Below are 27,431 nucleotides of genomic sequence, written 5' to 3'. Positions count from 1 at the left end.
GACTCAGTAGTGTGGGAGCAATTACACAGGGCTGGACCTTCAGGTGTTAGTCAGAAGCTCAGTCTAGGTTGAGTCACTTCTTCCCACTTTTCTAGAAAGTGAAATGAAATGTTACACTGAGTTTGTCACACTTGACTTTTTACTCAGTTTAGAGCTTGTTTGGGCCAGTTAGGAAAAACTCAACCTGTCTTGTGGGTATCTGGAGGCCCTACCTGGCACACCAAGGCTGTGGTAGCCTCCCACACCCTGCTTGCTCTCTGGTTGGGTATGAGGTGTTCCATACATACTTGTTAGGCTGATCGAAGCATGATTTGCCTTACAGTACTTGCATGAGGGGTGGGTGGAGTTGAGCCAGTGTGGCCTTTATAGCAGAAGATTTTCCTTGTGTTCTTTCATTGAGAGATCTCTCTTATTCCTACCTCCCTGTCATGGTTGCATGGGAACATTCATCTGGTTCTCCAACTTCCCAGCACTGCCCTTTCCTCCTCAGCTGGCTCAGAAAATCTCCCCACAGTGTGACTGAGATCCTCCTGTCCGTCTCCTTTTCCATGTTGTGCACCCTCCTGAAGTTCCCCTTAGTCTCCTTGATCTGAGTCCTTTGACCACTGTACCAGCACCCTGGGCCCAGAACTTCAGACTCCTTGAGACTTTCCATCTTTTTCATTCACTTTATTCAGGTTTGGATAAGTCCATCCTCTTTAATCATGCTTGTAACTGTCTCTGTTCTGTTTCCATTTCTTTCACATTTGTTCAGGTTTCCGTCTCTCTCTATCCTCCTCCTAGCTGGTTTCTGCCCTCTCCTCCTCCATGCATTGCTCATGCATATGGATACCAAATTATCCTCCCTAACACTACTTTCCTTCTCACCTCTCAGCACAGACACCGCAGTCTCTGTTGGTTTGACCATTGCTCCTGAGAGCCCGAGGCCATCTTGGGGGCAGCAACTGACTTTGTTTTTAGTGTATTTTTTACAAATCAGTGTTGTATAAAGCAAGTTTTTAAAATTTTTTTTTGTAGTTGTAGATGGACAGAATGCCTTTATTTTATTTGTTTTTATTTTTATGTGGTGCTAAGGATTGAACCCAGTGCCTCACACATGCTATGCAAGCACTCTGCCACTGAGCTACAGCCCCAGCCTGTAAAGTAGTTTTACCTGGCATAACAGCATGGAGTCCATTGGTTACTATAGCAAGTGACTACTGGTAGCTTGCCCCTGTATGCTGTGCTCTGTGCTAGTCCAGGATCTGACTTCATAGTGTCCCCAGAGACCTGGGTCTGAATTCCAACAAAACTCTTATTTATTTATTTTATTTTATTTTTTTGTACCAGGGATTGAACTAAGGGGCACTTGACCACTGAGCCACATCCCAGCCCTATTTTGTATTTTATTTAGAGACAGGGTCTCACTGAGTTGCTTGGCACCTTGCCATTGATGAGACTTGCTTTGAACTTTTGATCCTCCTGTCTCAGCCTCCTGAGCCACTGGGATTACAGTCATGCACTACCATGCTTGGCTCAACAAAACTGTTCTTTCTGGGTCACCCCATGCAAATGCTTCCCTTCTCTGTGCCTTTTGTGGGCCTCTGCATGGGTGTGCCTCGGCTGTGTCCCCCATGAAATTCCATCTATCACAGGGCTCTGAAAACAGCATAGGAAGGATAGGATGGGAAGCAGAGAGGTTCAGGTGTAGGAGAGCGGGTTCTTTCCAGGGAATTGCTTCTCAAGCTCATCTAGAGCTGGCTCTCACATTCTCCTCAAAACCTGGTCTTCAGGACCCAGGCCTATGACAGAAGTAGTAGTTTAGAAGAAAGACGCAAAGCAGAAGTGCCTGCTAAGGTATAAAACAAGTGGTCAAATGAAGACTTTCAGAACCTAACACAGCACCATGGGGATATCTCATGTGGAGCACATACCTCCCTAACAGTTTGCAGGTGTCTATTTAGCCCTTAGCATATCACCTGGTAAGCAAGCCTGAGCTTTCTTTTGAATTTTAAAAAAGAGTTAAATGTTTATTAATAAGCTTCAAATACCAGTAAAATTCCACTATGTGCAATAGTTAATTTATTGATCAGGTACAGTCCTCCCTCTGTATCCTTGGGGAATTTGTTCTAGGATCCCCTGCAGATACCAAATTCTAAGGATGTTCAAGTCCCTTATAAAATGGTATGATATTTGTACATAACCTATGCACATCCTCCTGTCATAAATTATCTTTAGATTACTGAAATATCTAATCCAATGTAAATGGTATGTAAATAGGTGTTATGCTGTATTCTTTAGGGAATAATAACAAGAAAAGGTCTGTATGTGTTCAGTACAGATGCAATTTGTTTTTTCAAATTTTTTGGGAGCGGAGTACCAGGCATTGAACTCAGGGGCACTCTCAACCACTGAGCCACACCCCCAGTCCTATGTTATATTTTATTTAGAGACAAGGTCTCACTGAGTTTTTTTGCCCCTCGCTGTTGTTGAGGCTGGCTTTGAACTCACATTCCTCCTGTCTCAGCTTCCCAAGCCACTAGATTTACAGGTGTGCACACTGTACCTGCCTTGAATTTTTTTTTTTTAAGAGAGAGAGAGAGAGAGAGAATTTTAATATTTATTTTTTAGTTTTCGGTGGACACAACATCTTTGTTTGTATATGGTGCTGAGGATCGAACCTGGGCCGCACACATGCCAGGCGAGCGCGCTACCGCTTGAGCCACATCCCCAGCCCTTGAATATTTTTTTTTTAACCTATAGTTGGTTTCTTCACAAGTAGAACCTGCAAATAGAGAAGTCTAGCTATACTCCCATTTTTATTTTTATTTATTTATTGGTACTAGGGATTGAACCCAAGAGCTGAAGTCTTTACCAGTAAACTTACTTTTCATTTATCTATTTATTTATTTTTAAAAAATATTTTTTTCCTTTGTAGTGGACACAATACCTTTATTTTATTGGTATTGATATTTTTTATGTGGTGCTGAGGATTGAACCCAGTGTCTAACACATGCAAGGAAAGCAAGCACTCTATCACTGAGTTACAACCCCAGACCTATTTTTTTATTTTGAGACAGGGTCTTGCTAAGTTGTTGAAGATCTTGTTAAATTGCTAAGGCTGGCCTCATATTTATGATCCTCCTGCCTCAGCCTTCTGTGTCACTGGGATTATAGGCATGCACCACCATTTCTGACTATATTTCCATTTTTAAAGAAACTCTAAAATCCCGTTTCCTAAAGAATTTATCAGCACCTGGTTTGTCATCCCAGGTATTTTTCACTAGAGCACATCCTTATGTCTTGTCTTCTGCCATGCTTTGCCTATCAGAGCCCAGGGTATCCTTGAACAGCATTGGCACAGAGCAGGTCAGGTTATAGATCAGTTCTTGGCTCCTTCTCATCCAATTGCCATTCTCTCAGTTGTTTTCCTTCCCATCCATCAGTGCTTCTATGCAGTTGAGAATAGGTAATTCAGACACTTGGGGACTCTGCTCTCACTGGAGTCAAATAGGTCTCTTGACTCAGGCAGGAGTCTCAGGATGGCTTGCCAGATTTTCAAGAAAGCCAAGTCATGGTCTTGAGGTGAATGCTGGGCAGGTATCTGGAGATGCTCTGCTGGAAGTTTTGATTGTGTGTGACATTGGGCCTGGGCCTAGGCCTCATGGGCTCTGGTGGGATCTCTGGGCCTGCAGCTTTGACTGAGCTGCCTATAGTGAGAGTCTAGCAGGACAAAACAACTGGATATATGTTTTCAGTCCCTGTACTTTGGAGAGGCAGACTCTTATAAAAAGCCCTAGGTGGGGTCAGGGAGTAGTCCAGGGCACCTTCCCAATCAGGGATGCCTGACACAGTGACAGTTTATGTTGCTTCATTCTTCTCTGGAGATCCTGTACTTTTGATGTAAAAAGATAGTTGGCATATATGAAGGATCCCCTCTGTGCCAGCTAGTTCCTGTGCATTTGTCAACATATTCCTCTCAACTTTTAACTATTCCTGTTTTATAAATAAGGAAACTGAGGCTTAGGGATTAAGAATATGCCACATTTGGCCCATTTGGTATGTTTTCCAGTCAGTCTGTTGTAATCCCCAAATATCTCTAGTGTGTCTGGAAAGGTTAGGGACAGTTGAGAGGGGCTGTGTAAGCTTTATTTCTGCCATCACTCTATCCCACTCCTCAATGTTGTTGGCCAACCCAGGCTTAAGTGGGTGTCCTTCTCTTTGCAGATCCCAGAAATTATCCATTTCTGCTGTGATTTCCTCATGTCCTGGGTGGATGAGGAGAACATCCTTGATGTCTACCGGCTGGCAGAGCTTTTTGACTTGAGCCGCCTGACAGAGCAGCTGGACACCTACATCCTCAAAAACTTTGTAGCCTTCTCGCGGACTGACAAGTATCGCCAGCTTCCCTTGGAGAAGGTCTACTCCCTCCTCAGCAGCAATCGCCTGGAGGTATCCTGTGAGACTGAGGTGTATGAGGGGGCCCTGCTCTACCATTACACCTTGGAGCAGGTGCAGGCTGACCAGATCTCCCTGCATGAACCTCCCAAGCTCCTTGAAACAGTGCGGTTTCCTCTGATGGAAGCCGAGGTCCTTCAGCGGCTACATGACAAGCTGGACCCCAGCCCACTGAGGGACACAGTGGCCAGTGCCCTTATGTATCATCGGAATGAGAGCCTGCAGCCCAGCCTGCAGAGCCCCCAGACGGAGCTTCGTTCAGACTTCCAGTGTGTTGTAGGGTTTGGGGGCATTCACTCCACACCATCCACAGTCCTCAGTGACCAGGCCAAGTACCTGAACCCCCTGCTAGGAGAATGGAAACACTTCACTGCCTCTCTGGCCCCCCGCATGTCCAACCAGGGCATTGCAGTTCTCAACAACTTCGTGTATTTGATTGGAGGGGACAACAATGTCCAAGGATTCCGAGCTGAGTCCCGATGCTGGAGGTAGGAAAGGCCACTTGTTGGTACCTTTATGTTCAGGTAACACTGAAGTGCAGGAGTCATGTATTAAGAAGCCTGATCAGCAGACATGTGAAGGGCATGTCACCACAGACTTAGTTCTTCAGTTTGCTTTTTACATGAAGGTTGCAGCTTGTCAGAGATATACTTGTTTTGTAGAATAAAATCCAGGTGAATTCAGAGAATGTGGACTATAGCAATACAAGGAAAAGGGGCACCAGGATTGCTTTCTTTTCTTTTTCCCCTCCTCCCCTGCTTCTCAGAAACCTCCTTACCTTGGATCTCACCTTTGCCATGGAGGAGCCTGACTGGCTCAACCTAAGGAGTGGGAAGCCATGGCAGGAAGAAGCTGAAGAATTCTGGACAGGGTAGCTGCTTCTTTCATCTTGCTCTCTCTTAAGCTTTGCTGTTTTTTATTTCAGCTTCCTTGCTGGTCTTCTCTGCTCTTACTTTTAACTGTCCCACATGGTAGAGGATGACTTCCTGCTGCCATGCCCACCTGAGAATATGCTCAGCCTGAGGATCAGGAAGGGCCAACAAACAATATTGAGCCTTCTGCTAAATTCTCTTTGTCCCAGTATACATCTGAGTGCTAGGTACAAGGTCCTCCTGGGAGGAGGCAATTTTCTTAGGAGGTTTTGTGGGTTGCTATGTTCTATAGGATGCTTCTAGCTCTATCAGTCAGAAGGCTGTGATCTCAGAGATCCATTTCTTTGCACAGAGCAAGAGATAATAGGTCAGGATACCATAATGTCAGCTACCAGTGGGTTTCCAGGGGACCCTCTACCATACCTTGGTGCATGTGGAGTCACCCCACCCTGCTGGCTGAGAGTGCTGCAGAGTGCTAACTGCTTTTGGCAGCCCTTAGCTAGGCACTGACACAGTTTTATGTTCATGTTCTGTTTTCTGCGGTAAGGGTGGGGATGGGGTCTGGCTTGGCTGTGCCACTTGGATACAAGCGTAGTGATCCTAAGAAAGAGACAGCCATTCCTCATCCACTTCTGCTTTCAAAGCCCCAGGAAGCAATCGGTCACCTTTGTTATACCAATGTGACCTAAAACTTGCCAGTAATATGTTGTGATTAAATATGAGGAATGACAGAGTTCAGAAAGAAGGAAATAACTACCTTCATTTTCTCTCTAACCAAATGCTGTCTGTCCCTAATGGGTGTGACTGCCCCAGGTTCAGGCTTCCCTCTGGCCAAGCCTCAAAACTTCCTTCAGTTTTGCAGCTGTGGGACCAAGGCCAAGCCTCCTTGCCTAAAGCAACCCAAAAATCTGTAAAGCAAATCTCTGTAGATAGAAGTTGTAGACAACTCTGCGTCCATTCCCTGGGGGTGACAGCTAGGTAGTCTGCCTGACCCTGTACCCTGTCCTCCTGTAATGGGGCCGTTGATCTCAGTTTTGCTCAAGACAATAGTCCAGATTCACTTCTGGTGGACATGTGCTATAAAACCAATGCCCAACTCTGGCTGAAGCTAATATTAACCCCTGTAATCAATAACCACAGTCTCAAACTCCAGACTGGGAACTGGATCACAATGGTAGGTAGAGTTGGTGAGACATGCCTTGAAAAGAGTAGGCACTCACAGGGTTGAGGTGATGGGGAGGGCCATGGCATGCTGACCTGCCTACCAGCTAACTTGTTTTTCTATCGTTTCTACAAAATGAGAAACTTCCTTCATCTCCCAGTGGTCTCCAAACTACCAAATGCATCTTTTGTGTGTATGTGTGTATTCCTGGACATTGAACCTGGGGCCTCATGTATGCTGAACATTCTACCACTTTAGCCCTGAATTTTCTTTTTTTAATTTTATTTTTCCTGATTTATGGTTTTAATTACAGGAATGTAAAGATCATTAAACATTATAAAGTATATTGTGCATATATATGGAGAAAAACTGTAGAGCTGACAAATGCCAATCAGTTGTTAAGTTCAACAGGCACATGTGATAAAACCTCCTCTCAGGTCAGAAAAATATATTTTCTTAACTTAATAAAGAATATCTAGTAAGAAAAATAGGGAAACATCTTATTCTGGAAACAATTTCTCTAAAATAGAAATTAGAAATAAGACAGGGATGATATGATATCTATCATAATGTTGTTAATAGTCAGCATGGTATTTGAAGCTCTAAACAATAAGACAAAAGAAAGAAATATGGGGTAAGTGGATTAGAAAGAGAAAACTACCCTGAAAAATCCTAGAATATCAAGTAAAAATTTATGAAAACATTAATAAAATAGCTAGTTAGAAGATCAATATAAGAACATCAATAGCTTTAATAATAGAGATGAAAAAATTTTTAAAAATAACAAAAAAGGATCCCATACAAAGCAGGGAAATTATAAAATATCTAAGAATAACTATAAAATGTGTAAGATTTATATGGGTAACCTATACTACTTTACTTAAGAGCATATAGGACCTACATAAACAGAGTTATACCAAATCCTCTGCAAATTATTATACTAAATGTAATGAAACACAAAATATAAACAGATTTTTTCTAGGACAAGATAATATAATTTCAAAACGAATTGGGAAAGGTGTACATGCAAGAATAGTCAAGGTTGGTTTTCTTTTCTTTTTTGGCAGTTTTTATAGTTTATTTAAGCATACATAAAAATGTGCACATGAGCCACCTGTTCATTTTCTTTCCTACTCAGTCTGGTATTGGAATTGGTCAATCTGATGGCCTGCTGGGCTGTTCCATGCTGACTTTAAGGTTCTTGAAGGAAACATGGTGAGCAGTCATAGTACAGGAAGGTTTGTTGCACATTAATAGCACTTCCAGCTCCTTGATAATGTGGATCAGGAACTACTGGAGGCCTCTGGGCAACACATGCTTTGTTTTCCTGCTGCTCTCATACCAATGTTTGTCATAAGGATCTAGCCCTTAATCTTCTCTGTACCCTTTTGTCAGTATCTCTGGGTTTCTACCAGTTGTGCTTACTTTTGGCATATTGGTCTGACCAGGTGCCAGATGAACTTCTTGGTCCTCTTTTTGACAATTTTGGGTTTCACCAGAGGTCTGAGGGGAGCCATGATGCCAAATAGGAGATGGCTGCTACCTTTGTAGACAGCATGGAGCAACAGACCCCACAGCATTCTTTAAAAAACCAGACCAGACTGGGGTTGTAGCTCAGTGGTAGAGTGCTTGCCTGGCACATGTGAGGCACTGGGTTTGATCCTCAGCACCACATAAAAGTAAATAAATAAAATAAAGGTATTTTTAAAAACAGGGCTGGAGGTATAGCTCAGTGGTAGAGCACTTGCTAGCATACCCAAGGCCAGTTTCAGAAGTCTCAGTTCATAGATGGTTGACTCCTTTGCATTGGGTCCAAGATGAAGCAGAACATCATGACAGAAGGGCATGGAGGAGGAAAGTGGTTTAGGACATGGCAAACAGGAAGCAGAGAGCAACCCTGATTTTCTTAATTTGAATGTTCTAAGAGATTGGCTCTTTCTCCATTTTCCCCCTTCATAGTTCACAAGCCTTAGAATATAAAAAAGAAATATTTTGCGGTAGGTTAGAATTTGCATTCTAAGGAGTTAGTACTTGCCAGGTTATAGCCTTAAGCTCCAATACAAACAGGGCATGGTGGTTCAGGCAGGAGGATGGCAAGTTTGAGGCCAGCCTGGGCAACTTTACCCTGTCTCAAAATTTTAAAAATAATAAAAAGGGCTGGTATATAGCTCAATGGTAGAGTTCCCTGGGTTCATTCCCCAGCATGGATACATAAACTGCATGTGAAAATTTACCTTTCTTAAAGCAAATTGTATTTGCCTCCATGATGATACATTTTCTCTTCTTTCTTTGATTGCATCTATATTTATTTGATTGCATCACCTTACTATAATGAAATACCTGAGGCAACTAATTTATAAAGAGAAAAGGTTTATTTATTTCATAGTTTTGGAGGTTCAAGTTCTAAGATCAAGTCGTGTGTGTGTGGGTACCCATTGATTTGGCCTCTGTGAGGGCAGATGGTAATAGTGGGAGCATGTATGCTGGACCAAGTAGTCACACCTCGAACTAGGATGCAGAAAGAGGAAGAGACCACTGTCCCACAGTCTTCTTAGTGACCTGAGGACCTCCCATTAGGCCTGGCATCTTAAAGGTCTGTAGCACTCCCAGTATTGCCACCTTGAGGACCAACTCTTCATATATGAACCTCAGACAGTCATCCAAACCACAGCAATTGCCCATGTTGTTCTTATACTTTTCCTTCTGGGTACCAGTACCCCTACTACTTAACACTTAGTAGTAGCGTTTCCCATGTTGTCATGTGCCCTGACTTTACCTAAAATAATAATTTGGGTTTTTTTTTTTCTCCTTTTGCATTGCCATGGCTGTTAATATTTTAAAGTATATTTAAATTTAGAATTTTTTTGAAAGATTTTAAAACGTTAATAGTCAGGGAAATGCTTAAGTCATAGAAATACAGAGGAAAAACAACCTACTAAATTTAACAAGGACCCTCCCTTGTTAAATTTTTGTACCAGCTCTAGATTTCACCTCTGAGTTTGCAATAGTTTTGCATTCCAAAAAATCTGGATTAGAGTTACTTAGTCAATAAAGGGTGCTATAACCAATACCACAGACTGAATATCTTAAACACAAACATATATTTCTCACAATTGGATCCTAGGAAATACAAGATTATGATGCTGGTTGGTCCTGGTGAGGGCTCTGATTTGCTATGTCTTCACATGGTAGAGAGAGCCAGCACTATCCTCTCCCTTTTATAAGGGTACTAATAGCATCATGGAATCCCTATTGTTGTGACCTTATTACTTCCCTATCTCCAAGTACCATCACATAAGGTATTAGGGCTTAAACATAAGAATTTGGGAGGACCCAAACATAATCCATAGCAGTGACTAAAACTACATCTTTTTATGCAATAGTAAAGATTTTTTTATTAGGAAAAATATTTGAGGATCTGTTCTGACAAAATGAAAAATTAATCCAATAAAGAGGAGCTATACAGCTCAGTGATATTCCCTTTCCTAACATGGGTGAGACCCTGGGCTCAATCCTTAGCACTTAAAAGACAGGACACAAAAAAGAAAAAAAAATCCACAAAAGTTTGGTTATGTCTAAATTTTTGACCTATTGTGCCAGTGTGATTGAGTGTGTGTGAGTGTACACATACACATTTTCTTAAATCTGAAGTCACAAAATCCAAATGAACTTAGTCTAAGAAACTGAGAAGATAGGAGAGCAGAAGGAAGCAAATAGAGGTATCCAGAGGGTCTTGTCTCTGGTGGGAGAAGCAGATGCTGATGTGGCCTGTTCCAAAATAAGGGCAGGAGAGGCATGTGCTTAAGGGAGCACAATGTACAGGAACAGCCCTATCTAGTCAATTAACAGGTCCTCCATGAGCCTGAACTGCCAGGCCCAGCCAGACCTTTCCCTGGCTTGTACCTCTGTCATTCAGATCTCAGACAATGCCTTCTCAGGGAGCCTTTCCTAGTCACTGGAAGAGATCTGTACCCTCCCTCACCTTCCCTGATTGATAACTCACTCTCTCCACCTAGCTTATTCCCCCGCCCCAAGGGATCTGGCATTATATTGAGCACTGGTTTGCTCTGTTTAACCTATTTCCCCTTTTGCAGTAGAAGGCAGGCCCTGGCCTCTCTGAATTCCCCATGCCAGGAGCTGTAGCAAGTGAGTATTTGTAGAATGAATGAATGATTTCCTTAATGGTAGTACCCTTTCATTTTCTAGTCAACAGACAGTGCATGTTTACCCCAAGCCAAATGCTGTTCAGAGATCTAGGAGTTAAAAAATGAAGTCCAGTCCTTTATACGCTCCTCACAAGTTAACAAAGACTTGTACTTTATGATCCCTTATGATAGCTTTCTAGGCAGGTGATATCACTCCTTTGGGTAGGTATGAAAACTGAGTGAATGCCAAGAGATTAAAAGTGATGCCTTAGGCCAGACACAGTGGTGTGCTTGGGAGGTGTGACTTAGGAGGCTTAGTCAGAAGAATCACAAGTTTGAGGACAGCCTCAGCAACTTAATGAGACCCTGTCTGAAAAATAAAAAGGGAAGGGAATGTGGCCTGGGACTGTGGCTCAGTGGTAGCGCTTGCCTAGCGTGTGTGAGGCACTTGGTTCAATTCTCAGCACCACATATAAATAATTTTTTTTTAAGTCCATCAACAACTAAAAACAAATTAGAACAAGGGGAGAATAGGAATGTGGCTCAGTGGTAAAGCACCTCTGGGTTCAATCTCCAGTACCAAAAAAAAAAAAAAAAAGCATTGGTATACCCAGCTAGACAGGGACAGGTTGGTACGACCCAGATGTATTTCTTCTCTCCTGGTTGCCCCACCTCCTGAGGTACCTCTTTCCTATATTCCTGTTTAGAGGGGAAGAGCTGGCCAGGGGACAGGTCCTGGAAGAGTAGCTATAGAGTACATCTAACTTGTGGTTTTTGTTTTTTGAATTTAAGGCCTTACACGTGCTAGGCAAAGTGCACTATCACTGCACCACATCCCTGGCCCCTAACTTTTGGTTTTGGTAATGAATGAAACTGAGTTCTTCACTAGCCAGCATAAGATAAAGGCCAAATAAAACTTAGTTTATTATTTTCAAAGTCAGTTGAAGTAAGACTTGTTCTCCTTGGAATTGGTCTTCCTCTGGAGAAATAAAACACTTATTTGAAAGAGGCCATAACTCCCTGGGTACTTGGGCAAGGAGGCTTCAGAAACAGAGCTGGGTAGATGCTAGTGCCAGCTGATAGATGCTGTGGTTGCCTCTGGGGAAAGGGCCAGCCATGGGTCAGGAATAGAGTTGGGGGGCTTAAGTCCTGGCCCTTGGTGGCTCAGGTTTCATCTTTTTCTCACCCAGCACTACACCTATCTGTGTGTTCCATATAGGCACAGCAGAGTGGCTGGACTGGTTGTGGAGAGAAAGGGTAGAGACTTTCAGGAATTGGGGCAACCCCAGAGCAGCGGGTGCTGGAAAGGTAGACTGTGTACAATGAAGGGCCTTGGATGGTGGCCTCAGGTGCTAAGCTTGTGCGTTTGGCTTTGGAGGTGTGAGCAGGCACTTTGGTGGTGTGGACAGGAGCATGGACAGGGGAGCAGCCAGGTGGAGATGACTGAGAGGTGTTTGCAGAATGGGTCCAAAGTGTAAGAGAAAGCAGTGGATAACAGTTGGCAGTCCTGGGTGACTGAAATTACCCCAGTGAAGAGTCAGAAACCCCAGACAGGCAGAAGGGGAATCACAGCAAAGGAGAGGAGAGGAAACCTGAGAGGATAGTGGGGGTGGGCAATATGGAAGTGATTGATCCCATGTAGGGGAGGAGAACAATGCTTACTGTTTGGGAATTAGACATTTTTATGACAGTTGGTAGGGAAAGAGAAAGGAAGGGCTGTGCCTTGGGTACAGCTATACTACCTGTGAATGGGACATGAGCTAGACCCCGTATCAGGAGAGGGAACTACAGTGACAATGCTGGAATGGTGCTAGGCTCAGCAGGAGGTTAGCATCCCTTCCTCCTTATACTGAACCCCCTGCCTTCTCCATACACCTCGAACTTGGAATGCTTAACATTGCAGATCACACTCCCAGGTATTCTCAGGACAAAAAACTTCCTAGGACCAGACTTCTCCAGCCTTATGGGCTTCTTGCAGCCAGCCCTGTGTCTGTCTTCTTGGGTGGGTTCCCAGAAACCCACAGGACCTTGCCCATTGACCATAGTTCATGGCAGAAGTTAGTGCCCCCACTAGAAATCTCCAGCTGGGGACGTCAGGAAAGCCATGAGTTCAGGGAACAAGATAAATATTTCAGATGCATGAAAAGTGGCAGACAGGAGCCTGGCACATGCTAGATATTGCAAGGCTGAGGGTATGATGGAGACTGTGTGCAGGGTATACTTGAGCATCTAGTTGAGAGGCTGTAACTGGGAGCCTTACTAAATGGGGACAGGTGAGATGGAGGTGGCTGTGGGAATAGCTGTTGGATGGCCTGGGGTGGATGGTTGAGTGGGCTAGAAACCACCCCAGAGGTTACAGCTAGAAGGGACCACCGTGATAGGCAGGAATGCCAGAGGCTCCTGGTCATACCTTCCAGGCCATGTATGTGGGTGCACATGTGTGCAGGTGTATAGCAACCTGTTTACATGACTGTGGGTCAGCATTTCTTAGCAACTGGGGGCTGCCAGGGTGGAGGGACCATCAGGACATCCTGTGGCAAAGGGGAAGAGGCGGGAATAGGAAGTGTAGGCCCTAAGGGCACCACTGATCAGTGATATATTTTTCTCATGTCCCCTCAAAGGTATGACCCACGACACAACCGCTGGTTCCAGATCCAGTCCTTGCAGCAGGAGCATGCAGACCTGTGTGTGTGTGTTGTGGGAAGGTACATCTATGCTGTGGCAGGCCGAGACTACCACAATGACTTGAATGCTGTGGAGCGCTATGACCCTGCTACCAACTCTTGGACATATGTAGCCCCACTCAAGAGGGAGGTAAGGAAGCCCTCCAAGAAAGGCATTCTGTCCAGTTCTCTTCCCCAGGATGTAGAGTGAGAGGCCCAGGTGTCAAGGCCAGTCAGTGCTAGTACCAGGTCAGGGAACCAGAACCAGTGAGCACAGCCCACAGTGACTCCAAGATCCTTCACTGAGTTGATTGATGAGGACCCCTGAGGTTCAGCCAAGCCACCTGGAGAGAGGGCACAGTGAGAGAGTTCAGATACTATTCATCAGACCAGTTCCCCCTCCAAATTTTCAGATGCTGAGACCTTACCACACTACTGGCCCAGTAAACTGCTTTTACTCTGTAGTTTAATATAGATAGAAACCTCACCCTTATCTGTTGCCAAGCCCACCTGAAATGAGCTGGAATGTTTCTAAAAATGTCAAACAAGAAGAACCCTGAGAGAGAGGAGGGCTCTCAGCAGCCTGGTTCACAGGCTTGTGTTCAGACTTCTTCACCACAGGTTCCCTGGAAGACAGGACAGGGCTTTCCAGAAGCCACCACCACCCCACCCCTGCCCCAGAAAAAAAGCCTTTGAGGTTTCATTCTTTGATTTAAAATAATAATAATGTGCATTCTATACAATAATACCTGGATTTATTTCAATTTGAGGATGTTTAAAATTATGTTCATTATGCAGAGGTACCTATCTCTCTTTTATCCTACTGCTTTATCCCCTGGCCCAAAAACCAGCTATAGGATTCCAGAGGAAGGAAGAGGCTTTGCTGTTCCCTGCTTCCCAGGTTGCAGCCTTGGAGAACAAGGTATATGTCCTGCTAGTGCCAGCATTGTTGTTTACCCAGCACCTGCCACTGGCTGGGTACACCTCTTGGGACACTGGAGCACCACAGTAGGCTCACATAGTCTCTGCCCCAGGTTTGGTCAGCACTGACTTGGGGACCTTGGCAGGAGTTATGACCTTTGGAAGCCTCTTTCCACCACCCAACATTTTTCTCTCCCACTACCAAGCCCCCTTGAGACTGAGACTTTGACCTCAGTAGGGTTTCACTGATGGGTCCAGATCCTCTGTGACTGTATCAGAGTCACTAGCACAACCCATGTGGATTCCTATCATCCTTCCTCACAGGCAGCTGTGCTCTTCCCATTGTGGTCTTCTCCCTACTCCTTAGCTTCTTTGGGGAAAGAAAGTCTTTTGGAGGGACCCTCCCTTACCTAACCCTGGAGAGAGGAGCATATTTTGCATGGAAAAGATCAAGGAGTCACGAGGTACCACCCTGGTGTCAGATGCCTATAAACCCAGCTGCTTGGGAGCCTGAGGTAGGAGGATCGCAAGTTCAAAGCCAGCCTCAGCAATTTACCAAGGCCCTAAACAACTTAGACCCTGTCTCTAAGTAAAATATAAACAAGGGCTGGGGTTGTGGCTCCATGGTTAAGAACCCCTTGGTTCAATCTCCAGTACCAAAAAAAAGAGAAGATGTCCTTGAAACCTGATGGATGAGGAAGGCTTCCAGATTCCATTCCCAGAGTCTTGGAAGGCCAGTGGGGGAGGGGCTTGGGCAGTTTTGGAGCAGTGGGATTCGGTGGGGGAGGGAGCTGCAGTTCTCCAGTTGGCCACAGAGGGGCTACCTTGGCCTTTAGCTAGCTACTTCCTGGAGACCAGTTCACCTTCATGCTGTGCTCATCATCCCTTCTGCAACTACTAACCACCTACCATATACCAAATGCTGGGGATCCAATGGTTGTAAGAAATAACAAACTTTATCTCCTAAGGGATGTATAGCCTTGCAAGAGAGACCATTATTAACTACCCAGCCAGTAATGTAGTTAAGCCAAAAAGTGGGATGAAGGAAATGAAGACAGAATTAAACTGAACATTTCTTGATGCGGGCAGGACTCTTGCAGGACAATGAAGATGGATTGTTTGGGGCCATCTGAGGCCTAAAGGAAAACAGGCATCTGTTTTCATGGGAGGACTAACCTTCCAGGGCAGAAGTGACTTCACAGTCTGCCCTGAGAAGGAGGAGGCTTGGGAAGCACTTGTGAATTCAAAAAGGCCTGGATGAATACAAAAAAGCAAGGAAAATAGTGCAAGTCCTTTACTAGGGCCTGTGCTGGGCTGGGACTGTTGAGGTGGAAGGAAATATGTGGGCTAAGTTGTGGTTTGGAGGTATCTCACAATGGTTCAGAGACTTAAGTAATGTAAAACTATAAAATTTTTAGAAAAAAAAAAAAAAGAAGAAGGAATCTTCAGGATCTAGGGTTGGTGAGTTTTTAGACTTGACCTCAAATGCAAGAACCATAAAAAGAAAAACTGATATTAGACCTCTTAAAAACTTTTGCTTGAGAAAGACTCTCTTAAGTGAATGAAAAGAAACTATAGAGTGAGAAAAAAATCTGTGTAAACCACATATCTGAGAAAGGACTAGTATTGAATATATAAAGAACTCTAAAAATACACACACACACACACATAATCTTATTAAGAAGGTACAAAAGACATGAAGAGACTTCATGGAAGAAGCTATAAAGATAGTAGATAAACACACGAGAAAGTGTATAAATTAAAACCACAGTTAGAGAATGACTTATCATAATGATGGAAATAAAAAGAAGTGACAGGGTTAGGAGTGTAGCTCAGTGGTAGAGTTCTTACCTAGCATGTGTGAAGCCCTGAATTTTATCTGCAGTGCTGCAAAAAAAAAAAAAAAAAAAAAAAACAGATGTAGACGGTATACCCTCTGGGAAGAATGTGGCAGCTTCTTCCAACTGTCATTGCAATTCAGCATTGCCATCCTGGAGATTTTTCCCAGAGAAATAAAAACTTCTCTGTACATAAATATTAATAGCAGCTTTATTGGTAATAGCTAGGAACTACAAAACAAAGAGAAGTTCACATAAACTATTCTGAAATAAACCTCATTGGCTATAGTAGGATCTCATTGTAAATAGATAAATGTCCTTCAACAGGTGAATGGTTAAATAAGCTGTTGTAGACAACATAGCAATAAAAGGAACCAACTATGGGTAAACACAACAACCTGGGAGAACCTGGATAGGCATAGAAAACCAATCTGAAGCTAGGTTCTTTAGTGCACTCTGGTAATACCAGTGATTCCAAAGAGTGTGACAAGGAGACCACAAGTTTGGGGCCAGCTTCAGCAACTTAGCAGAGTCCCTGTCTCAAAATTAAAAGGACTGGAATGTACCTTAGTGGCAGAGCACTCCTGGGTTCAATTCCCAGTACCAGGCCAAAAATATACAATACACACAGGAAAAAGCTAGTCTAAAAGGTTATATATTGGTTTCATTTTTCTAACTGTGTGTGTGACACACTATACTGATATCAAATCCAGGGGTGCTTTACCACTGAACTACATTTCCAGCCCCTTTTTAAAATATTTATTTATTTATTTATTTTTGGTAGTTGTATATAGACAGAATGCCTTTGTTTTTTTTCTTTGGTTTTATGTGGTGCTAAGGATCAAACCTAGTGCCTCACATCTGCTAGGTAAGCACTCTGCCACTGAGCTACATTCCCAGCCCTGCCTCCCTTTTTTTATTTTGAGATAGGGTCTTGCTAAATTGTCCTTGCCCAAGCTGTCCTCAAACTTGTGATTCTCCTCCCTTAGCCTCCCAAGTTGCTGGGATTATAGATTTTGCCACTGCACCTAGTTTACTTAGCAAGACTATAGAAGTGAAGAAGAGATTGGTGGTTGCCAGGGGTGAAGTGTAGAAGTTTAGGGTGTCAGGAAAGTGCATGTGATTGTTGTCAACTTAAATTGAATAACAAAGAGACCACATCTCCAGAACAAAGCATTTATTCGGGAATAGTAAGGGATTGCAGTCCAGAATATGCAAGCTATTGGCAGACCATAAGTCCATCTACAACAGGTAGGGCAAGGAAAAGCCTTTAAAAACAAAAAGAGTTCAACAAAAACTGTTTTGAAATAAACCTCGTTGACTATAGTAGGAGCTCATTTCAAGAATTGGCAATTACTAATCATTAATGTTGGGCTGTTGCTAGAGAATGTCCTTATAAAAGTAATTTACCTGGAAGTTGTTTTTGTTATAGAGATACTTTTTAATGGTTCTTAACATAGTCATATGTGCATGAGGGAACCTGCCTTCCTGGCCCTTCCAGCTCCATTTTGACATAAGTGACTCCATTTACACATAAAAGGGCAACTGGGAAATCCTAGTGGTAATAGAAATGTTCTGGGACTGCATCACTGTCAGTATCCCAATCGAGGAATTGCAATATAGATACACAAACTCACCATTGAAGGAAAGTGTGGAGGGGTCTCTATTTCTTCCAACTACGTGTACATATGCATCTACACTTATCTTACAATTAAGTGTTTTGTTAAAAAATAAACTTCCACATTGATGATAGAAGACCAGAACCCTTGGTATGTTTTCTGCCCACTATTCTATCCACCTCTCTGTCTCTTTGCTCCAGTCATATGGCCTAAGTTAGTGACTATTGGTCTTGACTCTCCTGGAGCCTCTACCCACTGTGGGTAGAGTGCTTGCTATGTGTTGGCCTTCTGGGTGTAAATGAGTGAGTCCTGGAGGCAGTAGGGCCAGTGTGAGGCATGTGAGGGTGGAAGTATTTTCAATCCATGGTTGGTTAAATCCATATATATAGAACCTATAGATATGGAAGGCCAACTATATTTGATTTTTTTGTTTGTTTGTTTGACCTTTTCCTCCTCATGCCAATTTTCATGTTGGTAGGTACGATCTCCAGACAGATTTGGAAAGCTGGGTCAGCAGGCCTGGAAGGTTGCTTGGCTGGTGAGAGTGGGTACAATGGAGGCCACTGAGAATGGGTGATCGTTTCCCTGTGCTGTGGCCTTCTCCCTGACTGGCTGTAAAAAATACCTTGATTTTGTTGGAGTCCCCCCCACATATGTTTACTTTAGGGACACAGGAAAGACAAAGGTCACATTTGATCTCTGGGTCTGTACATGAGTCCCCTATTGGGAAGAAGTCAGGGGTCGATGAACAGGAGTATAAGTCCAGCAAGAAGCCAGGGAATATTCTCCCTAGCATGTCAGGAACAAATCAGGAAGTGGTGAAACCTTGAAGCGTCATCAAGCAGGTGTGAGGTGGTGATTGGTTTTGGCAGAAGCTGCTTGGCTGCTCTTTTCACTCTTGCACTTTTCTTCCTTCCCTTCCCTGGTTCGCTTGGTGGCCCCACACAGGTGTATGCCCACGCAGGTGCAACACTGGAGGGGAAGATGTATGTTACCTGTGGCCGCAGAGGGGAAGACTACCTGAAAGAGACACATTGCTACGACCCAGGCAGCAACACCTGGCACACACTGGCAGATGGGCCTGTGCGGCGAGCCTGGCATGGCATGGCCACTCTCCTAGACAAGCTGTATGTGATTGGGGGCAGCAACAATGATGCCGGCTATAGGAGGGACGTGCACCAGGTAAGCCAGGGCCAGGGCTGCCAACTTAGGTCATCAGAGCAGTTTTAAGTTCATAGCACATAAACAGAAGATGTAGATAGCTCCCATGTATTTTCTGCCCCTATACTTGCACAGCCTGCCCAAATATGGGTAGGACCATATGTGTTAAGTCCGTAAACCTGCAGTATCGTATCTCTTTTTTTTTTTTTTTTAACAAAAAAGAATTTATTGGAAGGATACTTAGATCTCTCACTGAATCTTTCAAAAAGTTGAACAACTAGAACAAAAAGCAAGGCTTCTGATTTCACTTTTTTTTTTTTAAATCATAGACCAGCTACTGAATACATACCACTAAGACAAAAAGTAATGTGCTGGTGTGCCCCCATCAGTTCAAGTGACCACTCCCAGGCCAACAATTCCCTGTGACCAGTGTGGCATTGTACAGAGTTTGGGCCAGGAGAGCAAGCTTAGCAGCCAGGCCCCAAGTGCTCCCATAGTGACTTCTGGATTCCTTTCTACCAAGCCTGATATGATACTGCTTGTTTTAGTCCACTTATTCATCAGTATGATCAATCAGTATGATCAAAAGAACTGACAAGAAAAATTTTAAAGGAGGAAAATTTTGTTGGGAGCTCAGTTTCAAAGGTCTCATTTCATAGACAGCTGGCATCATACTTCTGGGCCCAAGGTGAGGCAGAACATAATGGTAAAAGAATTAGCATAAGAAAGCAGCTTAGGACATGGCAACAAGGAAACAGAACTGCACTGGCACATCTTAAACCCCAAGTCAAGTTTACATGAAGGTTCACTTTTTTTTTTTTTTTTTTTTTTTTAGTAGTAGTAGTAGGACACAATACCTTTATTTTATTTATTTATTTTTTTATGTGGTGCTGAGGATCAAACCTCACACTTGCTAGACGAGCTCTTTACCACTGAGCTACAACCCCAGCCCTGAAGTTTCACTCTTGGTCTTGCACATTCTATGGGTTTAAATAAACATATAATGACTTGTGTCCACCATTACAATATCGTACAGAATAGTTTCACTTGTGCCTTTATTATTAGTAGTAAAAACTTAAAACTTATATTGCTGGGTATTGTGGCATGAATAATCCTAGCTACTTGGGATGAGGATAGCTTGAGCCCAGGAGTTCAACACCAGCTTAAAGTAAGAAACTTTTATTATTAAGTTAATATAACCACATTGCAGAATATGGCTATAAAAAATAGATAAAGGTGAGGAAAACTAGTTTCCTAACTGGCCCCTGCATCATTGGTTTTCAGTTTTTCTAACTGTGAATGCTTTGAATGGTTTCTACCTAATTCCATCAGAGAGCATCCCAGTATGCTTCCCTTGCTGACATTTGTTCTGGGCATTCTTCAGTTTAACACTCAGTTTTCATAACCGTAGCCTGTTCTGCCCCTCTCATAGTTTTGTAGCATTCTATCAAACTGATGTGTCATTTGGATTCGTACAGATTTAACCATTCTATATAACATGATAAATAATATTTGATTTGAACAGCTTTTCAGGCATTTTGGATTCTTTCCTTAGTTTCATGCAGTGGTTCTCAAAGCATGGTCCCCAAACTAGTAGCCTCCATCCACCTCACCTGGGATTGCTGCATTAAGAAGGCAGGTTCTCAGGCTCAGCCCCCCAGACTCCTCATTCAGAAGCTCTAGGGATGGGACTTGGCTGTCTGGGTTTAACACACCCTCTCATGGTAAGAACCTGGGCCAGTACAATTAGTTTTTGATTGCTGCCATAACAAATCTCCACAAACTTAGCAACTTAACATAAGTTTATTATTATGGTTCTGTAGGTCATAAGTTTAACAGGCAGAAGTCAAGGTGTTATTGGGCTTCTTGCCTTCTTGGAGGCCCTAGGGAAGGATCCCTTTTTGCTTACTTGGGCTTTTGGCAGAATTCTGTCATTGGTGGTAATAGGACTAGCTGACTGTTGGTTAAAGATTTCTAGAAGCCGCTCATCTTCAAAGTCAGTGAGGGCAGATTGAGTCCTTTTCATTTCTCTCTTCTGTCTGGCTTTCCCTTTCCACTTTTTTATTTATTTATTTATTTATTAGTATTTATTTTTTAGTTTTCGGCGGACACAACATCTTTGTTTGTATGTGGTGCTGAGGATCGAACCCAGGCCGCACGCATGCCAGGCGAGCGCGCTACCGCTTGAGCCACATCCCCAGCCCTCCCTTTCCACTTTTGAGGACTTGTGCAAATGCTCTTCCATTTATAGTGGGGTTATGTCTTTGATAAACTCATAGTAAACTGAAAATATCCTAGGTCAAAACTGCATTTAATTCACCTAACCTACCAAACATCACAGTTTAGCCACACAATATACTATAGCAACCTGGTTGTTTACTCTCGTTATTGAGTGACTGACTGGAAGCTTGCTCCCTCTGCCTAGCATTGCAAAAGAGAATCATACCACATATGCCTCATCCCTGTAAAGGTCACAGTTCAAAGGATTTCTACAGAATGTGTATCACTTTTCCATCATAAAGTTGAAAAATCATAAATTGAACCGTCTTAAATTGGTGGACTCAGTGAAACTACTCTGTACGATATTGTAAATAAATCTAACCCCCCCACACAAAAAAAAATCCCACATTGAAGTTCACACCTTTAACCCCATCTGCAAAGTTACTTTTGCCACATAAGGTAACATATTCACAGGTTCCAGGGCTGGATGTATTTGGAGGACTGTTACTCTGCCTACTAAAGCTAGTAAATCACAGTGGTTAGTCAAGAAGATAAGATTTTTATGGCTCTTAATACATATTGACAAATTCCTTTCCTGACTTATAAGTAGTATGGCTTTACCACACCTTCAGCACAATTGGATTTTGTTTTTCTTGCCCTAGAAAGGGGGGACATTTCAGTTTTGCATGTCTTGCATTAGGTGGAACATTTTCCTATGTCTTTGTTTACTGTTTTGGATAATTTTGAAGACGAGAATGTTGATGGTCATGATTAGTAAGCAACTGCTTTCACTTTGCACTACCTGCTAGTGGTTTTTACTGTAGGGAGAGGTAAAGATGTAGAAGTGGGATCCTTGTCATCAGTCAGCTTCAGTGTTATGGAGAGAAGAGAAGCAGTACCTCAGAATGTGCAAAATGACAGCCTGCTGAAGGGGAGACAACTGCACATATGGTAGGCAAAAGCTGGCCATGGGTTGGGTAATCTGGATGAAGGCCTATATCCAAGTGAGGTCAGAGAGAGCAATACTATTCCAGACAAGGGGCCAAGAGTGGGCCTCCTGCAGACCTGGCCATCTCTGGGCAGGTCAGCATCAGGTTGCCCCATGGGTGTTTTAGCTTTGGCACTGCATCATTCTTCCAATGTCTATCAGAGATTGACAGGTAACTAAGGCTGCATTGGTCAGCTGGTCAGGGATGGGTTGGTAGCCTGTCCCAGCAGGCACCCAGGCTTGACCCTTGCTTTGGCTTTGCAGGTAGCCTGCTACAGCTGCACATCTGGGCAATGGTCTTCTGTCTGCCCACTCCCAGCTGGACATGGCGAGCCTGGCATTGCCGTGCTGGACAGCAGGATTTATGTGCTGGGTGGCCGCTCTCACAACCGTGGCAGCCGCACAGGCTATGTGCACATCTACGATGTGGAGAAGGACTGCTGGGAGGAGGGGCCCCAGCTGGACAACTCCATCTCTGGCCTGGCGGCCTGCGTGCTCACTCTGCCCCGCTCCCTGCTCCTTGAGCCACCCCGTGGGACCCCCGACCGCAGCCAGGCCGACCCGGACTTCGCCTCTGAGGTGATGAGTGTGTCAGATTGGGAGGAGTTTGACAACTCTAGTGAGGACTAGGGCTCCAGTTCCCAGCATCAGAGGGTGGGGTGGCAGGGACTGTAAGAGTAGTAAGACTTATAGGGCCTGAGCCAGGGCCTGGCTCCAGGGTGGAGGACCATCCTCCTGGTACCTGTGGCTCACTGGCTTCTGATGCCCTTCTTCACTCTAGCCCCTTGACAGACTTATACAGCATTTGGGGGGCTGGTGCAGACTCTGTGGCTATGGTTTATGTTACCATGGGAAATGCTCCCAAAAAGCTGTGGTCCTCTGAGGGAGTGACCAGGCCCAGTTCTCCTCAGTGAGTACTGGCATCACCAGCTGTCTTGGCCTTCCCTCACTTTCCCTGGATCTGGTCCCTGTTGGGCTAAGAAGATCCCTTATCCAAAAGGACCTGAGGACTAACAACCCAGGTGAGAGGGGCTGAGGCACATGGTGCCCTTTCCATGAACAGGGTAGGGCTTGATGAGCAGTCCTGAGTGCTGCCTAGTAGCAACCAGGGCCTTGAGCAGTTGGGAACTCCCAGGGGACAGAGAAGGAGCAGATTCAAAGTTGCCTGGGACTGGTTCTAGCCATGAAAAGATCCCCTACTGCTGTTTTTCTGATCCCATGTTGTTGATAAATGAAATAAAGCATTATACTAAAGGTGTTAACTATTTTCCTGTTTCCAGACTCAATTCCTTTCCAGTGTGTCCCAGTGGCATCCCAGGGAGGCATAGATTTGCAAGGTCAGAGCTACCTTGCAGGATGGGCTGTGGCATGGAAGAGATGAGGCCCCATCCAACACCTGGAGATCATGGTCCTCCCTCAGAGAGGCATAGTAAACTCTCCAAGCTGACAGGGTGGTCATCAGGGAACCAGGAGCCTGCCCTGCTCTTGTGGCAGATGACTGTTTCACCTGCTTGAACAACCTCTCTAGTGAAGTCTACCATCCAAGGCCTGTTGAACTTTAGTCCAGCTCCAACTAGAAATCTCTTAGGATAGGGGGTGCAGTTCAGTGGTATAGCACTTGCCTAGCATGTGCAAGGTCCTGGGAGTTTGATCCCTAGCACTGCAAAAATAAACAAACAGTGGGGGGCAGGCAGATAAAGTCCTGGCCTCAGCACTTGGTGAGGGAAGTGGCATCAAGGGAAGAACCATGAGACACTGTCCTAATTGGAGGCACCTATGCCTAGCTCCTCCCCACTTCCTGACTGCATTTCTCAGGCATTCACTAGATGACCCTCAGACATCTTGTTTCAACGACCATGCTGGTACAACAGATGAGACCTACCCTGGGCTATTTTCACCAGTGCCTCTCCTCCCATCTAGGAGTTATCAGACACATCCTGTGCCCACAACGGATCAACTGGGGATCTGGCACAAACCTTGCCACTCTGCCCAGCTTCCAGGATACACAAAGCTTTCTTCCACTTGAACACGTTTCCTTCTACACGTTCAAGTTCATACTGCAGGCCTCCCTGAAGGAAATTGTTGTGCAAATGAGTTGGGCAGGCAACTGGGCAGAGCATGGGAATGACCAGGTCATCTCACTAGTACCCTGTCATGGAAGAGGAAAGAATGGAGAAACAATACATTTCACTTGATGGGAGGATTGTGGCAGAGGTACAGATGATGGGTTGCTCTGTATTCTCCTTTTGGGATCCCCCTGAGGACTGTGGGCCCTTGGAGTTGACATTTACTCTCAGGGCTGCCTGTGTAACCTTCATCTTGGGACCTGTGAAGACAGGACATTACTCATAGACACCTCAGTGTGGCATACCCAGTGTTGACCTCAAGTGGGTCCCTTCCAATAGGGCAGGATGGCCATATGTGGTGTCATCTCCCCTGCTCCTGAGGGTGAGATGCAAGAACATGGGCTCAGTGAGGGAACTTACTCTGTCCATCTCGGACCCTGCTTCCTACATCTCTGCCACCATTTAGCAGGCCAGGGCAGCAGTTCCTGCAGGACCCCAGAGGTTTCTGAAAAGGAAGAGTGCCAGAAATGTTTAGCCACTCTGTAACATGTCTCCAGCCTGCTAGCACTGTCCTCACCCGAGCTAATCATGGCCACAAGCTTGCAGTAGGTATCTGATCTGCAGAAGTCCAAGAAGAGCCTGCTGAGTTCTGGGTAGTATAAAGAGGGTGGAGTGTACTCTGGCAAGACTGGGTGGTAGCCCAGTCTACAGTTGTCACTCCTCAAAGGTCCACTTGGCATACATGGGCACCACATTCTCCTGCCTGTGAATCTAAGCAGTCCTGCCTGTGGGCTTGGGCCATCTAGCTGGGCCCTCCTGTGGCCATACTCTTTAGAATTTGCTCTCATGAAAAACCCTCCCTCAAGGTCCACCTCCTTCAGGAAGTCACCCTGGCCACAGCTAGATGGCCAGAACTGGGCTTCTTGGTTGGCCCTTATCTGTGGGATCCTGTGAACCTATGTTGTCTTTATCCTAGTGTTCACCTGGCACCAGACCTGGCAATAAGATAATCATATTTCAACCATATTTCTTTGTCTCCTGCTGAGGGGATGGGTGCCATGGTGGCTGGGACAGATGAAGGACCTGCTTGCAACACCAAAGTCACTACCCACTGCATGGTATCTGCAATGGAGGAAGCTAGGGAGCTGAGACAAGGCTAGGGATAGTCCTTGTCCTGAGGGCAGTGGGGAACAGTCATCCCAAAACCAATGTAAGATCACACTCATCTGTCTGGGTGGCACATATACAGGGCTGGGTAGAGATTTGAGACATTTAGGAGGTCCTGATAATGGGTGTGGGGTGGAGGCATTTTCCCTTTACAGATGTGGGGAAGAGGAAAGAAGTTGATGGAGTTGGAGAAACCTATTCATGAATTTGGCCTAGCTGAGGTGAGTATCCTCTCCATCCCAGAAGGTCACTGCTTATAAAGCCAGGAGTTAGCTGGGGACAAACACTGAAGGACAGGGAACTCTACTATCCTCTATTGGCAGCAGCAATAGGGAACCTCTAAGGGACAGACATTCAGCATTGGGAAGGCATTGCTGAGGTCAGGGCAGTGCCTAGGCTGATCTGCCCAGAAGTGGTTGGCATGTTTGCTTGTCCCCAGAAGTGTTTGCATTTGTGACCACATTAATTGCACTTCCCCTTGAACCCACCCTACTTCTCTCCTGCACCAGCAAAGCTGAGGGCTGAGAGGCCCCAGTTCCCATATTCCCCACTCTCCTCCTCCTCATCCTAACCTCCACCATCTGCCTGCCAGCCTGGTGATGCCTCTGGCCTTGGGCCTGTCAGTGACTGTTTCTGAGTCCAGTCCTCCAGCTCCACCCACCACACTGCCTGTGTTCCCTCCTTCCCCAGGGAGCTTCTGGCCTGCTGCTGTGCCTGCCACCAAGAGAAAGCAGGTGCCCTCTCATTGCTCAGGCCCTCCCACTTTAAGTACTCAAAAGATAAACACTTTCTTGATAGAACCTAGTTGACCATCAGGAATAACTGTGCTTCCTGCCCACACTACCTGCTCCTTGGGCCTAGAGTAGGGTCTGTCCCTGTACTCCTCAGACCCAGTTTTCCTGCTTTTTCCATAGCTCCCTGTGGCTCCATTCTGACCCCCTCCTGCACTGTCCCTTTGCTGTGTGCTCTCAAAACATTGAAAGGTTTGGTTTCTTTGCTGCCCAATGAGGCCAATGACAAGAGAACAGAGTGGTGGGAGAGAAAAGAGCTTTATTGGCAGCAAATCAGCAAGTTGGAGGATTGAGGGCTCTCACCCTAAAGTCCCATGTTGCTTTGGAGTCTCGGGTCCTAAGCTTATATAGGGATTTTTAGGAAGTATATTTTTAACCATAGTCAAGGGAGCACCAGGGCTGGTCATTAATTTTGCATCAAGCAGCTCTTCTGAGGAGCATCTTGATGTTATCTTGCTATCTTAAAGTCACCAGACATTCTTGGTTCCTATAAATCTAAAGAAAGGCTACTGATTAAGGGGGTCTTATAATTGATATTTTCTTGTTCTCCTTTTCCTGATAAAGCTGACTTTAGTAGTCAATTATTTAGGGAGTCAGATACAGAGGAAGCAAAGTAAAGGAGAGAAGTTAATTTAGAAGAGGAGAGAAGTGAGAGAGTCAGTGGTTTTACTGGCCTGATGTGGTTTCCACTCTCCAGGCCCGACTCCTAGACTTTTTCCTCTGGGATCTAACAGCCTTCTCAAGCAGAATCCATCTTCTAGGCTCCCCCAGTTCCTTTCACCCCTTGATAAGGGCTGCAGGATTTCAGCTTCCATGTCCATGCTGCCTCCCTCTGCCTTTATCTCCACATTCTATTACAGCCCACGTCTGGACCATTTTACCCTCTCTTCTATCTGTCCCAGCAAAGCTGCCTCTCGTCCAGACGCAGGCTACCCACAGGCCTCGAGCATCCTGCTTAGTCCGTTTCTTGCGCTCTTGGATTGCTCGGAGTGTGAGAGGTGCTGACAGCACACTAGCACAAGGGCTTCCAGTTCCCCAAACCGTGATGCCGGCTTGTGGCCCAGGGCTGTCTCTCGATCCCCTTCCACTGGCCGGTACCAAGGAGCTAGAGTGGGGGATGATTTGGGGCGTTGCGCTGTACATCCCTCACTCCACTTCCCGCCCTGGGCCTGGCTGTGCAGTGAGCACGCAGGGGCAGCTGCTCCCGTGGATGTCTGACGAGGGGAGGGAAAGGCAGGGGAACGGAGGACTCCTCTGGCTGGCCCCATGGCCCTTCCCTCCCCTAATGCTCGGCGGGCCTCCTTCAACTTAGTCCCCCAAGTTTGTGAGTGGCCAGGTGGGGGCGGGGGCCGCGCAGAGGGGCGGCGGCGCGGCCGGAGGG

At 45.1% G+C, this 27,431-nt stretch overlaps 1 protein-coding gene and 1 pseudogene across 6 annotated transcripts in view; one reads left to right on the top strand and one right to left on the bottom strand.

Annotated features, from left to right (window-relative positions):
* Positions 1-23,293, top strand: part of Klhl22 (kelch like family member 22) — a 38,998-nt gene extending 15,705 nt beyond the window's left edge. For all 6 annotated transcript variants that reach the window (XM_046421232.2, XM_046421233.2, XM_046421229.1 and 3 more), the window contains 4 exons: positions 4,207-4,925; positions 13,238-13,430; positions 18,606-18,839; positions 22,291-23,293. In XM_046421232.2, coding sequence (XP_046277188.1) covers positions 4,207-4,925; positions 13,238-13,430; positions 18,606-18,839; positions 22,291-22,656 — 1,512 coding nt within the window. In that variant the 3' untranslated portion in view covers positions 22,657-23,293. The remainder of the gene's footprint in view (positions 1-4,206; positions 4,926-13,237; positions 13,431-18,605; positions 18,840-22,290) is intronic.
* On the bottom strand, positions 7,553-7,988 carry LOC124076985 (large ribosomal subunit protein eL32-like; annotated as a pseudogene).
* Positions 23,294-27,431: the final 4,138 nt, after the last annotated feature.

The sequence above is a fragment of the Marmota monax genome, unplaced genomic scaffold (assembly GCF_021218885.2).
Source record: "Marmota monax isolate L192 unplaced genomic scaffold, Marmota_monax_Labrador192_F-V1.1 WCK01_AAM20220418_F8-fsc00157, whole genome shotgun sequence".
In the NCBI taxonomy this organism is placed as follows: Eukaryota; Metazoa; Chordata; class Mammalia; order Rodentia; family Sciuridae; genus Marmota; species Marmota monax.
The sequence above is the reverse complement of the archived record's forward strand: the minus strand, read 5'-3'. Positions and strand labels throughout refer to the sequence as shown.